General features: G+C 42.7%; 1 protein-coding gene across 2 annotated transcripts in view; it reads left to right on the top strand.

Moving 5' to 3' along the window:
• Positions 1-14,828, top strand: part of LMF2 (lipase maturation factor 2) — a 60,900-nt gene that overhangs the window by 15,904 nt on the left and 30,168 nt on the right. For both annotated transcript variants that reach the window (XM_033958144.1, XM_033958143.1), the window contains exons 2-4: positions 2,865-3,118; positions 6,927-6,955; positions 14,372-14,565. In XM_033958144.1, coding sequence (XP_033814035.1) covers positions 3,002-3,118; positions 6,927-6,955; positions 14,372-14,565 — 340 coding nt within the window. In that variant the 5' untranslated portion in view covers positions 2,865-3,001. The remainder of the gene's footprint in view (positions 1-2,864; positions 3,119-6,926; positions 6,956-14,371; positions 14,566-14,828) is intronic.

Genomic DNA, 14,828 nt, shown 5'->3' with positions numbered 1-14,828 from the left:
TTTGCAATGTAAAGCGCAAGAATTTTGTGTAGGGGTCTCCCTGCAGTACCCTGCCAGTTCTGTGTACACTAAGCTTAAAGCTGAGAGCTATATATAATGACAGTCAAATCTGAACATGTGGTCTCTGGGTTTTTGTTTTTTTTTTGGCTTAGTGCAGTGGTGACTCTCAAACTTTGGGTCATGGCACAGCGGTGTGCCCCAAAGAAATTCTAGGTGTACCACAAGAGATTCCAGAATTTTACTTTTATTTTTAAAAATTCCCTTCATAAGTTACACTAGATTAGATAACATGTACGTCGCTTATGCAAGAGACCGTCAATATTATGAGTGTGTGCTTGCATAAGGATACAACCGCCTAGACAAGCATCAATGATGTGATTGCTCCTTGAAACTAACGCAAGTCATTTTAATTTTATTTTTTATCCTAACTTGAAGCTTTGTTACTGTTTTGGATCTTGCTATCTTTGCGAACTTGGATTTTCAGCTCTGACAGAAATTAAATTAAAACCAAGATAACTGTTTGTTTGTCAGTTATCGAGCTTCATTTTGAGTTAATTTGCACTCAAATAGAAGCACATCCCATCACTGATTAGCAATTCTATCTTTTTTCACCATTGTTAAAATTAACCATACATAGTTTTTTTTAAACTTTAAATAAATAGCTCTCAAGTTTAATTTTTTGTTGGTTTTGTTATTTTATAATTTCAGTTATAATGTGCTAAAAAAAAAGTTTGAGAGACATTTTCTTAGTGTACCTCTCTTGTTTTCTTGTTATCTCTGTATACTAGCGGTTTCCAGCAGTGTTGGCTTGAAACTCATTCTGCCACATGAACACTTTCCATGTACTTCACTTGAGACGCTGCCAGAGAAAGTCTGTGTTTTATGCTGACGTTGTCTAAATGCTCTGTACTTATGCAAAGAGGGGTTAAGGACACTGACTTCAGACTCGGGAAAAGTGCAGCTATTTCCAGCAGTCAGACCCACAGTGATTTTACTCTGAGCCTCATCTGCAAAACTTGCGCTTGGAGCAGTGCTGTTTATGCTTGCTATGATGAAGCAGCTTGATTTGGCAGGAGCATTTTGAATCTACATGGATTATGCAGCATGGGGGGGGGGGGGTCTGAGCAAGTGGCATAGGTTTCTCTGCTGTTTCTTATCCATCATAAAAAAAACAAAAACTAAACCGCTGAAACCCTGAGGACTCAGAAGCCAATAAAGTCCAACCTAAATACCAAAAAAGGGGGAATTGGCTCGCAATAAGAATTCTTCCAGAAGGGAAAGATTGAAAGGAAAAAGTAAAATAGAAATAGAATTTAGTAATGTTGGGCAGGCCTATAATACATAAGCCCTTTATATACAATGGACATCAGTATGAGCCGTTCGAATAGCACACAAAGTGAGATTAAGTTTCAAGTTTAATATATATTTGATTGATCGCTTTATCAGTTTCAAAGCGATTAACACATGATTAAAATTACAATATAAAAGAAGTTTTAAAAATAATTAAAAACAAACAAGACATGGACAGTTACGAGATAAACTGGAAACATTAGGATAAGTAGGGGGAGAAATTACAATATATTTGAGCAGAGTGGGAAACAAATAAAGGAAAACACATATGGGTGAGATAAGAGGGGGGATAATTGAAAAAATGTTATAGAAAAGAGAAAAGAATTGGTTCCAAGACTTGTAAAAATATATTAAATGAGACCAAATAGTATTAAATAAAGGCGTCGTTAAATAAAAAAGTTTTTAGTTTAATTTTAAATTTTTCCAAGTTAAGTTCTTCACGTAGATAATTGGGGAGAGAATTCCAGGTTTGGGGCGCTGTGACTGAAAAGATATACTGTCGACGCGTATTGATTATTTTTAGCGAGGGAATTGTTAATAAGTGCTGTTCATCTGATCTTAAAGTTCTATTAGAGGAATAAGGGATTAATAATTTATGAATAAAAGCCGGAGTTTTAAATAGAAGGGATTTAAATGTGAGTAAGCAAAGTTTATAGATTATTCTGTGGGCCACTGGGAGCCAATGGGCTTCTTTAAGAAGAGGAGTTATATGATCAAATTTTTTAGCTTTTGTGATAAGTCTGATAGCTGTATTTTGTATGATCTGTAAACGTTTGATTTCCTTTTGTGCAATACCCTTAAACAATGCGTTGCAATAATCTAATTTCGATATAACGAGAGAATGAATGAGTATTTTCAAAGAGTCAGAATTAAGGCTCAGGCAGTGACTTTACTGATGACTAGCATCAACCAGACAGAAGTCTAGATAAAGACTGCCTCATACATCATGTTGTCCTTTATTGAATGTGAAAAAAGCCCAAACATAAATGAATAAATGCCTTTCAACCATTCACTCCTGGGATAGAGCAAATAATCTCCCAAGGCGTAAAAATTAAAGTGTCAATGGCTGTAAAGTGCCTGTGCAAAGTTTAAAAACTGTATATCAAAAAGTTAATAAGATAATGCCCTAGGTAAAAAATATATAAAGAAAGTATAAGCAAAGTGGAAAAAAAGTTCATCAAAGTGTCTAGTGAAAAAATCAATTCCTTCCTCGTGCAAGTTCATAAATAAAGTGTTTACTAAAAAAGTTAATGGACTAGGTGGTAATAACAATTCATTGAATGAATGTGGTAATAACAGTTCATTGGATGAAAGTCAATTCAATCACTTAGAAAAATATGATGAAATTCATCTTAGCTTCACAGTAAAAAGCAGAATGTAGCCTGTAGAAATCTCCACTCTTACTGTGTTCAAATTGTAAACCATTCTACTATACCCTGCAAAGTTTAATAATCCACCAGGAGAAGTCGTACATTTTATCATAGCTTTTGTGCATTCTGTCACTTTTTTTACAGGCCTCTATGGAAAAAATGGCATTTTGCCAGCCAGGAAGGTGCTGAAATACACAGGGTCAAGTTTGTTGGAGCAGCTGAAGGAGTCTCCAACACTGCTGTGGCTTGGTCCCCGGCTGGGTCTGGACACAGAACAGAGTATGGAACTTATTTGCCTGTTGGGGACCGTGTTAGCTTTTGGTGCTATGGTGATGGAGTCCCTAAGAGACAGCATAGTGTTCCTGCTTCTCTGGATTTTCTATCTTTCACTCTACCAGGTATAGGCAGAAGGCTTATGTGTTGGGTATCTTTTTTGTTGTTCTTTTTGTTTTGTTTCCTAATATTTAGGGAATTGTTAAACTTAGATGATTCTTCTTGGCAGTAATAACTTCTCCAGCTTTTCCAAGGAGTATGAAACTGGTAAAGAGAGCAAGTAACTATCACGCCTATTGTGTACTATATACAAACTAAGTAAACTTTTTCTGTCCTGGATCTTAGAATACAATTCCATATTTCCTTTGAAAAATGTATATACATTAAAAAAAAATTATATGAATGGGAAAATGTTTAAATATTTATTTATCCCATTCTCTCCAAAGAGCTCAAAACGGGTTACAGGTTAAAATGTATATAATATACAGTTATTGGGTTATGATCCGCCATAATTACAGTACAAGTTTTACGATACAAGTTTTTATCCCATCTCGACACATGCAAGGGGATCTAATATCAATATACAGATTACAGGTTGCAATTTGCCGTAGTTATCGTTACAGTGCAAGATTTTTCAAAACAAGTTTTTATCCTAACATGACACATACCAATAGGTGTAAAGGTAATGAGCTATCAACACCTGATATAGAAGCAAACTTAGGGCTCCTTTTATGAACATAAGAAGCGCCATCTCCGGATCAGACCTTCGGTCTATCAAGTCCGGCGATCCACACACGCGGAGGCCCTGCCAGGTGTACACCTGGCGTAATTTTAGTCACCCATATCCCTCTATGCCTCTCGTAAGGAGATGTGCTTTTAATTTGCTTTTAAATCCTAAAATGGTGGATTCCACAATAACCTCCTCTGGGAGAGCATTCCAGGTGTCCACCCCTCGTTGCATGAAGCAGAACTTCCTGATATTTGTCTTGGACTTGTCCCCCCCTTAGCTTCAGTCCATGTCCTCTTATCTATGTCACAATCTCAGCTCTGGAATGTTGCTACTCTCTGGGATTCCGGAATCCTGCTATTCATAAGAACATAAGAACCGCCATCTCCGGATCAGACCTTCGGTCCATCAAGTCCGGCGATCTGCACACGCGGAGGCCCAGCCAAACGTAATTTTAGTTACCCAGATCCCTCTATGCCTCTCGTAAGGAGATGTGCATCTAGTTTGCTTTTGAATCCTAGAACGGTGGATTCTGCAATAACCTCCTCTGGGAGAGCATTCCAGGTGTCCACCACTCGTTACATGAAGCAGAACTTCCTGATATTTGTCCTGGACTTGTCCCCCCCTTAGCTTCAGTCCATGTCCTCTTGTCCGTGTCACATTGGACATTGTAAATAATTTTTTTTTTTCCTGCTCTGTTTTGTCGATTCCTTTCAGTATTTTGAAGGTCTCGATCATATCCCTTCGCAGTCTCCTTTTCTCAAGGGAGAACAATCCCAGGTGCGCGGAATAGCGCATGCTAAATTGCCGCGCACGCTAGCCGCTGCCACCTCCTTTTGAGCAGGCGGTAGAGTTTAGTGCGTGCACTAAAAACGCTGGCGCACCTTCGTAAAAGGAGCCCTTAGTCTTTGTTCAGATATAGTCATGTACCTTTTCAAACCACTTTATAATCTTTAGCTAAATACTTTAGTTCAAAGACATTTAATAGATGGCATTTCCCCCCCCCCCCCCCAAAAGTATACTCTGTCCCAATTTCTAAAAATGATCCTAAGGTCTCCTAGCAACCAGACTCGCGAGGGATTCACAGATTAGAACTTCCATTCCCAATATGGGTGTTGCATCCTAAGGAAAGAATAGCTTTTCAAAAAGATCAAGTGGTAAGCATTGATGCTAGTGGTGGTTGTCAACAGCTACCTAGTGCTTTTAACTATTTTGATTTTGCTCACATCTTTTTAAGTAGCAGCTCAAGATGAGTTACATTTAGGTACACTAGGTATTTTTCATTTTCCCACCATCAGCTCCCTCTATCCATTTTTGCTCCTTTCTCCATCTCTCACCAGTCTCCTCCCCCAACCTGCTGATGGTACCAGGAGAATACAGCATTTCCAGTTTTTATCGTCTGCTGTTTCCTGGAGCAATACGTCTCTGACTCATGTTGGACCTATCAAATCTGTAGAACAGGAGTGCTTGCTCCTTCCTTAATCTGGGGAGCAAGAGATCATGTCCGTTCCTCTGCTGTCATCATCCAAGGCCTTGAGCCTCTCTTCTTTTAACGATGCACCTAATTTAAAAATGGACATTCGGACCCGGGTAATGCAATCGCAGCAGATAGCTGTAGAGCTGGTATGACAGATCAGGTGACTAATAGTGTCGACAGGCTGCATCTCTTAACAAAATTTAATGATGGGCAGCAGTCCAGAATTTCAGCACCAGCAGGCCTGATCTGGCTTGCAGGCTGCAGCTGGCCATTCTTGTCGATCTGTCACTGTAGTGTTAACAGTATTGATTGAAGAGTGATGGACTGTAAAAACAAAGATGTGGTGCCAGAATCAAAAGCACATCTTGAAGGCCAAATATGTTTTGTGGGAGCACTAAACTTGAGGGCTATAGGAGTAAGACAAGCAAAGAGACTACGGGAACTCACGTCAATCATTTCCTATTGGCGATCTGCACAGGGCAGGAGCATAGGAAGATCGCTTCTGCCCCGAAAGCCCGCTAGGCCACCAGGTAAGGCCAGCATGCTGGGAGGGAGGCGGGGGTGGGCGATTTTTCCCGGTCCGGCTCTGCCACTATCTCCCGCGAATGCCGAGGGAGAAGTGTATAGTAAACGGCTTCTTAATTATTCAGGTATGACTTTACAGACTTCTCATTAAATCAGAACTGGCACAGCCTGCCAGGCAGTGGGAGTCTCAAAGTAGTCTGCTTTAAATAACCATGCAAATTTGTAACTAGATAAGTATATTACTTGTTAACTACAGGTGAACCATAACCAGGTACATACTTGTTTGTACCTTTTGAAGTAGTGACTTCAGCTTAAATCTTGTCCTAGTAAAGGACTTGTCGCAATGGCTGGGCTAGAAGCAAAAGGAACATTTTAAAATTGAAAATATTATGCCAGCTGTTATAATGCTTTAGCATTACCATAACACCACTATGGGGTAATCCTGCAGATGCTTGGAAGACCCCATGTGTGCCCGTACCCCTATGCTGGTAACAAATGGCCTGGATGCACTAAACTCACCGTGCATTTAACGATCGTCACTAAACCAGTTTGAACTGGTTTAGCATTGAAGTAATTTACCGAATGATGCACACAATAGCTCACCACAGGATTTTATGTATGTTTGTTGCAGCCTCCGACTCTGCTGTGCAAACGAGGTCATTAATATTAAAACGAGCAGTCCAACTGGTGCCCTAACATCGCCTAAGGATGCACAAAATCTAGCGTTGACTTTTAACAACCCAAAATGACCAACATGTCTGCCTATACACATGTGTTAAAGTTGCCTCAGCCACAAACCCCCGGATAGCCTGACCCCCACCTCCGCTAGTTTGCTGACTCCCTATCCTTTTACAGTTTGTAGACTTTTCATCAAATCCGTGCCCAAGGAAGCTGTAGTAAGTCTTATCAACAATTCAGAAGTGAGATGAGCTCCTTATCCATTACCCTGGTTGGTTGTACTCCTCAGCCATGATTGGGATTTCTGACAAATTCTGATGGCTGGCACTACAGAAGAACTCTGACCCCGGACACTGGCCTCCTGACCAACACTGCAGTATTACAAAGCCTTGAGGATATTGGGAAATCATGCTATCTAGGCAAATGAAATCCCAGGGCAAAAAACAAGGACTCACAGTGAATAGAAAAATATTAATTCTCCTTATAATGCTGCTATCTTACATGATTCCCTTTTTGCTTTCTCTAGGTTGGGCAGGTGTTCTTGTACTTTCAGTGGTAAGTAAGAAAGGGACTTCATACCAACTCTTTGTGGTTACAGTCGAAGCAGTTCACACATTATATAGGCACTTATTTTGTACCTGGGGCAATGGAGGGTTAGGTGAAATGGGGCTAGATGCACCAAAGTCAGCGATCGTCGCTAAACCTGTTTTCACAGCTTTAGCGACAATTGCTTTTACTGACCCAATTCTCAAAATGGCTCACCGCTTGTTTTTCCTCTTAATCGCCCATTTTCCGATCCAGACATGCAAATTAGCTAAAACCCCATGCAAAGTAGCCAAGCGATTGATGCACTAACATTGCTTGGCTATGCAAAAAAATAAAACATGGGTTTTAATTGTCAGAAAAAAACAGACAGTTTAGACCTGTCAGTAACTGTGTTACCATAAAGATATTACAGAAACAAGCCTTAAAAGCATCAACCCCAGGTCAGTCTGTTTTCGGGGGGGGGTTTTCACACGCAAAATATCTGTCCCATAAGAAAAAAGGTACCCCCCCCCCCTGCCAATGATGGCCCTTCCTCCCCAACAAGTCTAGTTTCAGCTGGCCTGTATGACTGAGATTTGTCTTCCCATTGGTTCAACATCCTTAATCAGGCCATAGAGCAGAAAGCAGACTTAATCATACCCATATCACTAGTTTGACACTTCAACTGCACAACGCTGCCAGTGGTGGATTAACCCTTTCAGGACCAAGGGACCTATTTGTCCCATAACTTTAAAATCCTATCAATTTTGATTGGGATAGTCTACAGTTCTAAATTTGATATGTACGGATTCCATAGGATACTGCCTTTATGTAAACAAACTGGTTCCGACATTCATTCATTAGCGTCGTTGCCAGATTGACGAGAAGATTCACTTGCCACACTGTCCATAAGCCAGAAGTGTGATTTTTTTAAATAAAAATAATGATATTTCACAAAAAAAATCAATTTTTTGGCATCTGCAAGCCCTTTTTACCATAAAAATGTCGTCAAAACCACAAAAATTGGCCTACGATCCTTATGGTCCTGAAAGGGTTAAGCCAGCCCAAGTATCACATTGACTGAATTATTTTTACCAGCCTATATGATTTAATGAAATTGCCTCTGTGAGCTGAGTAGTGTGCCATTACCCAATGAATGTTGTATATTTCTTACTTTTAATTCATTAATATAGTTTTGTGAGTTCATTGTGTCTGCAGCATGGTATAAAATATGTCCCTTTCTTAGCACCAGCAGCAGATGAATCCAGAGACTAGTGGGATAGCGCGCATCTATCAGCAGGAGGAGATAGAGAGAACTGATTTGCAGGTGCTCTCTTATATGGAACTCCTCCTGGCCAATTAGTGTGCTCTATCTCCAGCAGGCGGATGGATGACATTCTTCTAGCTCCTGGCTTCTTCAGATGAAATAGCTCTTAACTCTTGTTGTTTCTGCTTCAGTTGAATATTGGGGTGCCTGGCTGAGCGGTGCCAGCTTTAGGGACTAGACCTGGGCCTCCCCCCCTCCCCCGCCCAGGTCCCTTCCCTACCCTGTGATTGAGGGGTTCTTTGTGTCTCTGACTAATTTCTTCTTTCTCATGTTAAAAAATAAAAAGGAGTAAAAGAGACCAGCTTTGGAAAGGCAGTTATTGCACTGTCCTTTCCTGCACAAATGCAACTATCATCGTGCACAGGAACTGAATTCCTCTGCCAGCAGACCCAGGCGTGTAAGTGATGTGTATTTCTTTAAATTTTTTTATTACCGCGGTTTTGTTTTCAGGGTGTTTTTATGGTGGCAGAAGCAGTTAAGAGGTGTTCACTCTGTGGGAAGCGGCGAACTCCATCCGAGGTATGTGCTGCCGGCTGCACCAAGGAGTCCATCATGGCGTCAGAGGGCGCGTCCTTTTCCCATGCAGTTGACGCACGTTCACCTTCCCCCTCAGTGGCTCCCATCATGTCCCAAGCCTCTTCTCTGGGGGATTAGATGGATGACTCAGCGGTTGAGTTTTCTTGACATTTAGATTCAATGGTGATACAGGGGATGCCTGGAGCTCAGTCAGCAAATTTCTTTTCTCCAGAATTTGTGCTGTTGTTTCACAGAGCATTTTTGCCTCAAGGCTCTAAGCCTGCTCAGCCTGCAACTGGTTTAGCAGGGGACTCTTCTCAACCCATTGCTAGCCATCCTTCTCTTAGCTCTGGACAGTGTCAGCAGGGGGCTAAACACCACAAGGTGGTCTTCATGGCTGAGGAGAACCCAATTTTGAGCTCAGTGCTCCCTGTCTTTCCCAGGTTATCGGATAATGTTGACATGCAGGATTTGGGAGAGGTACTGGTAGGGGAGCCAGATAATCTCACGGTGCTGTACCTTTGCCATAGGGAGGAATTGACCAGCTTTATTTCTAAAACTGAAGAGTCTCAATATTTCTCAGAATGACCCTCGGTTATCTACGGCTCCTAACCCTACTACTACTACTCTTTATCATTTCTATAGTGCTGAAAGGCATATGCAGCGCTGTACATTCAATAGACGGTCCCTGCTCAGAAGAGCTTATAATCTAATTTAGACAGGCAGAAAGAACATCTTGGGATTGGAGTGTTTTTAGCAAAAGGAATGAAACGATGGGTAAAGTGTGTGGGAGTCAGAGTTGAAAGCAACTTCAAAAAAATGGGCTTTTAGCTTGGATTTGAATACCACTAGAGACAGAGCAAGATTTATTGACTCTGGCAGGTCTATGGCACGGCAAAAAAGAAGATACTAAGTTTGGAGTTGGTAGTAGAGGAGAATGGTACAGATAAGAGTAACTTACCCTATGAATGGCATTTACGAGGGGGAGCATAGAGGGAGATAAGTGAGGAGAGATATTGAGGGGCTACAGAGTGAATGCACTTGAAAGTCAGTAAGAGGCATTTAAACTGCATTCGGAAACAGATGGAGGAGCCAATGAAGTGATTTGAGGAGAGGGGTAACGTGAGTGGTGGCTTTTGTGGAATAGAGTCATGCAGCAGCATTTTGAATGGATTGAAGGGGAGAGAGATGATTGAGCAGAAGACCTAAGAGAACTACGTTGCAGTAGTCTAACGAGAGGTAATAAGAGCATGGATAAGGGTTTTGGTAGTGTACTCAGCGAAGAGAGGTTGAACTTTGCTACTATTATAGAGGAGGAAGTGACAGGTTTTAGCAATTTGATCTCCCAAGACATTCCCTGTCCATGAAGCCATGCAGGAGCTCATTTTGGTACAGTGGGCCATTCCAGAGGCAGGTCTCCGGGTGGCTAAAGCAATGAGGTAGCTAGTTATATCCTGTGGCTCAGGATGAGTTAGAAAAGTTTAAGCTCCCAAATGTGGATGCTCTGGTGGCTGCTATCACCAAGAAAACCACTTTACCCATAGAGGGAAGGGTTAAAGGATACCCAGGATATAAAGTTGGAGGCCTCTATGAAGTTATCCTTTGAGGTTACAGCTTTAATTTCGCAAACTGTGGTGTGTAGTTCTTATGCAGCATGCGCTTGTCTTCAATGGATTCAGCAGATTACGGATGGGGATGGTAGAGTCATCTTCCTCCAGAGTTCCCAGATGTTGAGACAGGTCTGGCGTACCTGGCAGATGCTTTGTTTGGTATCATTCGTGCCTTGGATAAACAGATGTCCCTTATTATGGTTTCTCGGAGATCATTATAGCTTCACCATTGGGCGGCAGATGCTGCCTCTAAACAATAGCTGGTAAGGCTACCTTTTAAGGGCTGCTTATTATTTGGAGAGGACTTGGAGAAGTTGGTTAAGGATTTTGGCGATTCCAAGTCTCAGCAGCTGCCGGAGGACAAACCTAAGGGTTCCTTTAAGACTCCACCTGCCCGTACCTTTTTCAGGGATATTGAGCATTATAGGCTGGGTAAACCCTCTTACAATTCCAAACCAAAGTTTTCTCAGAAGAATAGGGATGAGGAAGTAATATACCTTGTTCGATTTTCAAAGGGTTGTGTTCGTGAGGAGCTAGCTAAAATAAAGGTAGACAAAGCGATGGGGCTGGATGGTGTACATCCGAGGGTGCTGAAGGAACTTAGGGAAGTTCTGGTAGCTCCACTGACTGACCTTTTCAACAAGTCTCTAGAGTCAGGGATGGTACTGGAGGACTGGGGAAAGGTGGATGTGGTCCTTCTCTGCAAACGTGGAAGTAAGGAAGAAGTAGGGAATTACAGGCCGGTAAGTCTGACTTCTGTGGTAAGCAAATTAATGGAAACACTTTTAAAACGGAGAATGATCAAGTTTCTGTAATCCTGTGGATTCACTAGAGGTAGGTCTGATCAATTTCTTTGGGTGACCAGAGAATTGGATAGAGAATGTGTTCTAGATGTGCTGTATTTAGATTTTAGCAAACCCTTTGACAGTGTTCCACACAGATGACTAATAAATAAACTGAGTGCCCTCGGGATGGGTACAAAAGTGACAGGCTGGGTCAAGAACTAGTTAAGTGGAAGGCGACAGAGGGTAGTGATCAATGGAGATCGCTCTGAGGAAAGGGATGTTATCAGTGGGGGTGAAGAACTTATGTGCACGACAGAAGACCGGGACTTCGGTGTGATTGTATGTGATGATCTTAAGGTGGCCAAACAGGTTGAAAAGGTGACGGCGAAAGCTAGAAGGATGTTAAGTTGCATAGGGAGAGGTATGGCCAGTAGGAAAAAGGAGGTATTGATTACCCTGTATAACACTTTGGTGAGACCTCATATAGAATATTGTGTACAATTCTGGAGGCCACACCTTCAAAAAGATATAAAAAGGATGGAGTCGGTCCAAAGGAAGGCTACTAAAATGGTGTGTGGTCTTCGTCGTAAGGCGTATGGGGACAGACTTAAAGATCTCAATCTGTGTACTTCAGAGGAAAGGCGGGAGAGGGCAGATATGATGGAGACGTTTAAATACCTAAATAATGTAAATGCTAAATTCGCATGAGTCGAGTCTCAGAAAATAATATTAAATATTGAACTAGGCCAGTTACTGAGCAGACTTGCACGGTCTGTGTCTGTGGAGGCCATTTGGTGGAGGATGGGCAGGGGAGGGCTTCAATGGCTGGGAGGGTGTAGATGGGCTGGAGTAAGTCTTAACAGAGATTTTGGCAGTTGGAACCCAAGCACAGTACTGGGTAAAGCTTTGGATTCTTGCCCAGAAATAGCTAAGAAGAAAAATTAAAAAAATAAAATAAAAAAAATTTAAATTGAATCAGGTTGGGCAGACTGGATGGACCATTCAGGTCTTTATCTGCCGTCATCTACTATGTATGTTACTATGTTATGTTACTCTTTCATTTGGAAGGAAACTGCAATGAGAGGGCATAGGATGAAGTTAAGAGGTGATGGGCTCCGGAGTAATCTGAGGAAATATTTTTTTACAGAAAGGCTGGTAGATGCACGGAACAGTCTCCCAAAAGAGGTGGTGGAGACAGACTGAATTCAAAAGGGCCTGGGATAGGCACGTGGGATCTCTCGGAGCGAGAAAGAGATAATGGTTACTGTGGATGGGCCATTTGGCTTTTATCTGCCATCATGTTTCAATGTTTCTATCATTCCAAACTTCTGCCTCCCAGCCAGTCCGTCCCCATGCCTTGTGAGCCTCACAATAAAGGGATCTCGGCTCCCTCCACAGATTCTATTGGGCGACGGCTGTCTCTCTTCCTGGCAGAGTGGGCCAAGATCACATCTGATCAGTGGGTTTTGGACATTATTCGAGAAGGTTACAAGTTAGAATCTGCAACAAGCGATGGCGTGTCCAAGGGATTGGCGTATAATTCCCTTAAGGTGCAAGTGGCAGCTATTGCTTGTTAGAGACAGGGTATCTTGCTCTTCCTTGGCTTCTCAGCCACATGTGGTCCAGTTCCTGAAGGGGGTTCAACATCTTTGTCCAGATTGGAATCTAAAGCAGGTACTTCATAGTAAAGAATGACACGGTGGTTGTTGCCCGCTGCTAGCCGCGGGTAACCCGCCAAAACAGTGACCAAAAAAAAGGTCACCGCAAGTGTGGGGGCAAGGTCATTCACCGCCCCGTGGAGCGGTGAATGGTCTTGTCTCCACAGTTAAAGGAGTGAGCACGCATGGTGAACAAGCATCTGGTCCGGCAGCCTCCTCTCTCCCGTTGGGCGGCCGTGCATCTCCCTCCCTTTCCCTTACCTTCTCTTTGTGGCGATTTCGCTTTGTATTGCAGCCGGAGCCTTGAAGTCACGTGGCTGCTGGAAAAGTCTCTCCTCTGATGCAACTTCATGTTTCCGGTTTCATCGGAGGAGACTTTTCCAGCAGCCAACGCAACGTGACTTCTAGGCTCCAGCTGCAATACAACGTGAAATCACCACAAAGAGAAGGTAAGGGGAAGAGAAGGAGGGAGATGCACAGCTGGCCGGCAGGAGGTTGCTGCTGGACCGCGTGAAGGGTGCTGGGGGTGGGGGGATGAAGAGGAGAAGACGCTGAAGCAGCCTGAAGGGAACTGGGGAAGAAAAAGAGGGGAGAAGACACAGGGAAATGGTGAAGAGAGCATAGGGAGAAGACGCTGATGAGTGGGGAAAAGACGCTGGGAAATGGGGAAGAGAGAACGGGGAGAAGACACTGGGAAATGGGGAAGAGAGAGTCAGAGGAGAAGCTTCCGCCCACACGCTCGCGACTGCGTAAACACTCCAGCTTTCAACAAGCTACTCAAACCTTAAAATGTGCCGCGAAGGGGGTGCCGAAGGGCAGTGAGGTGGCGAGAGGGAAGGGTGGATGCTGCGGGGACGGGATGGTGAAGGGGGGGGCAGTGAAGGGGACGATGGTCCAGTGACGGGGACAGATTTTTTCCCCGTGTCATTCTCTACTTCATAGCTTACAAGGGATCTTCCTTTGAGCCTTTGCAAAAGGCCATGATTAAGGATGTCATCTTAAAAATGGTCTTTTTAGTAGCCATGGTGTCAGCTCAACGGGTGTCAGAGTTGCAAGCTTTATTGTGTAGAGATCTGTTCTTATGCTTCACAGAATCAGGGGGTCTCAGTTCGGACAGTTCCTTCGTTTCTTCCTAAGGTTGACTTGACCTTTCAATCAGTCTCTCTCCCTTCCGGGAGGAAGACTAAGGATCTTGATTTCGTTAATATCTGCTGTTGTGTCCCTCGAAGGGCATTCAGATTTAGTGTTACAGTTGGTAGTTGGCTTTGTTTCTGGTGTTTTCTGTTTGTCATTGTTTATGGGGAAATAAGGGTTTTTTTTTATTTGTGCAGTTTGCTTATTTCTGATGCTTTGGCAAAGAGTGATACTAATTGGATAAGAGGAGTTCCATCCAAGAGGAGCACCTGCAAATCAGTTCTCTGTCTCCATCTGCTGGTAGAAGTACGCTATCCCACTAGTCTCTGGATTCATCTGCCTGGTCTAAAGGAAAGAAAATGAGCAAGTAACATAATTTTTCCTATTTTATTCTGTGTTAATATTTCATGTTCTAGGGACAATCTGCTGTTGGAATCTGGGTTTCTCGCATTCCTGGTTGCTCCTTTCCATTTGTTCAAACGGCGCTCCATCTTCAGACACCACGATGGTGTTACTTTCTGGCTGGTGCGCTGGCTTTTATTTCGTCTCATGTTTGCTTCAGGTGTGGTGAAACTTACCAGCCGCTGTCCAACTTGGTGGGGGCTGACAGGTGAGAAGTATTATAGTATCCTGATTAACAGGCTTAATATTTGAGTTTCTCTTATAACATGGTATATCTAGTTTCTAGGATTGCTGTGATTGGGGCTTTTAATTCCTTCTCTACATGGAATCTTAGTTAGTACTGAAAGACTTGGTGTACATGTATCTTTGCATTTTTTGATTCTTTCAAATATGTAATCTCTGAGACTTACCTTGCTATTAGTCCCTAAAAGTCAGAAGCTGTGAATTCCCTGTACAGCCCGGTACTGTTGA

This window comes from Geotrypetes seraphini, chromosome 9 (assembly GCF_902459505.1).
Source record: "Geotrypetes seraphini chromosome 9, aGeoSer1.1, whole genome shotgun sequence".
NCBI classification, from domain to species: Eukaryota; Metazoa; Chordata; class Amphibia; order Gymnophiona; family Dermophiidae; genus Geotrypetes; species Geotrypetes seraphini.
Note: the sequence above shows the minus strand (reverse complement) of the source record. Positions and strands in the feature narration are given on the sequence as shown.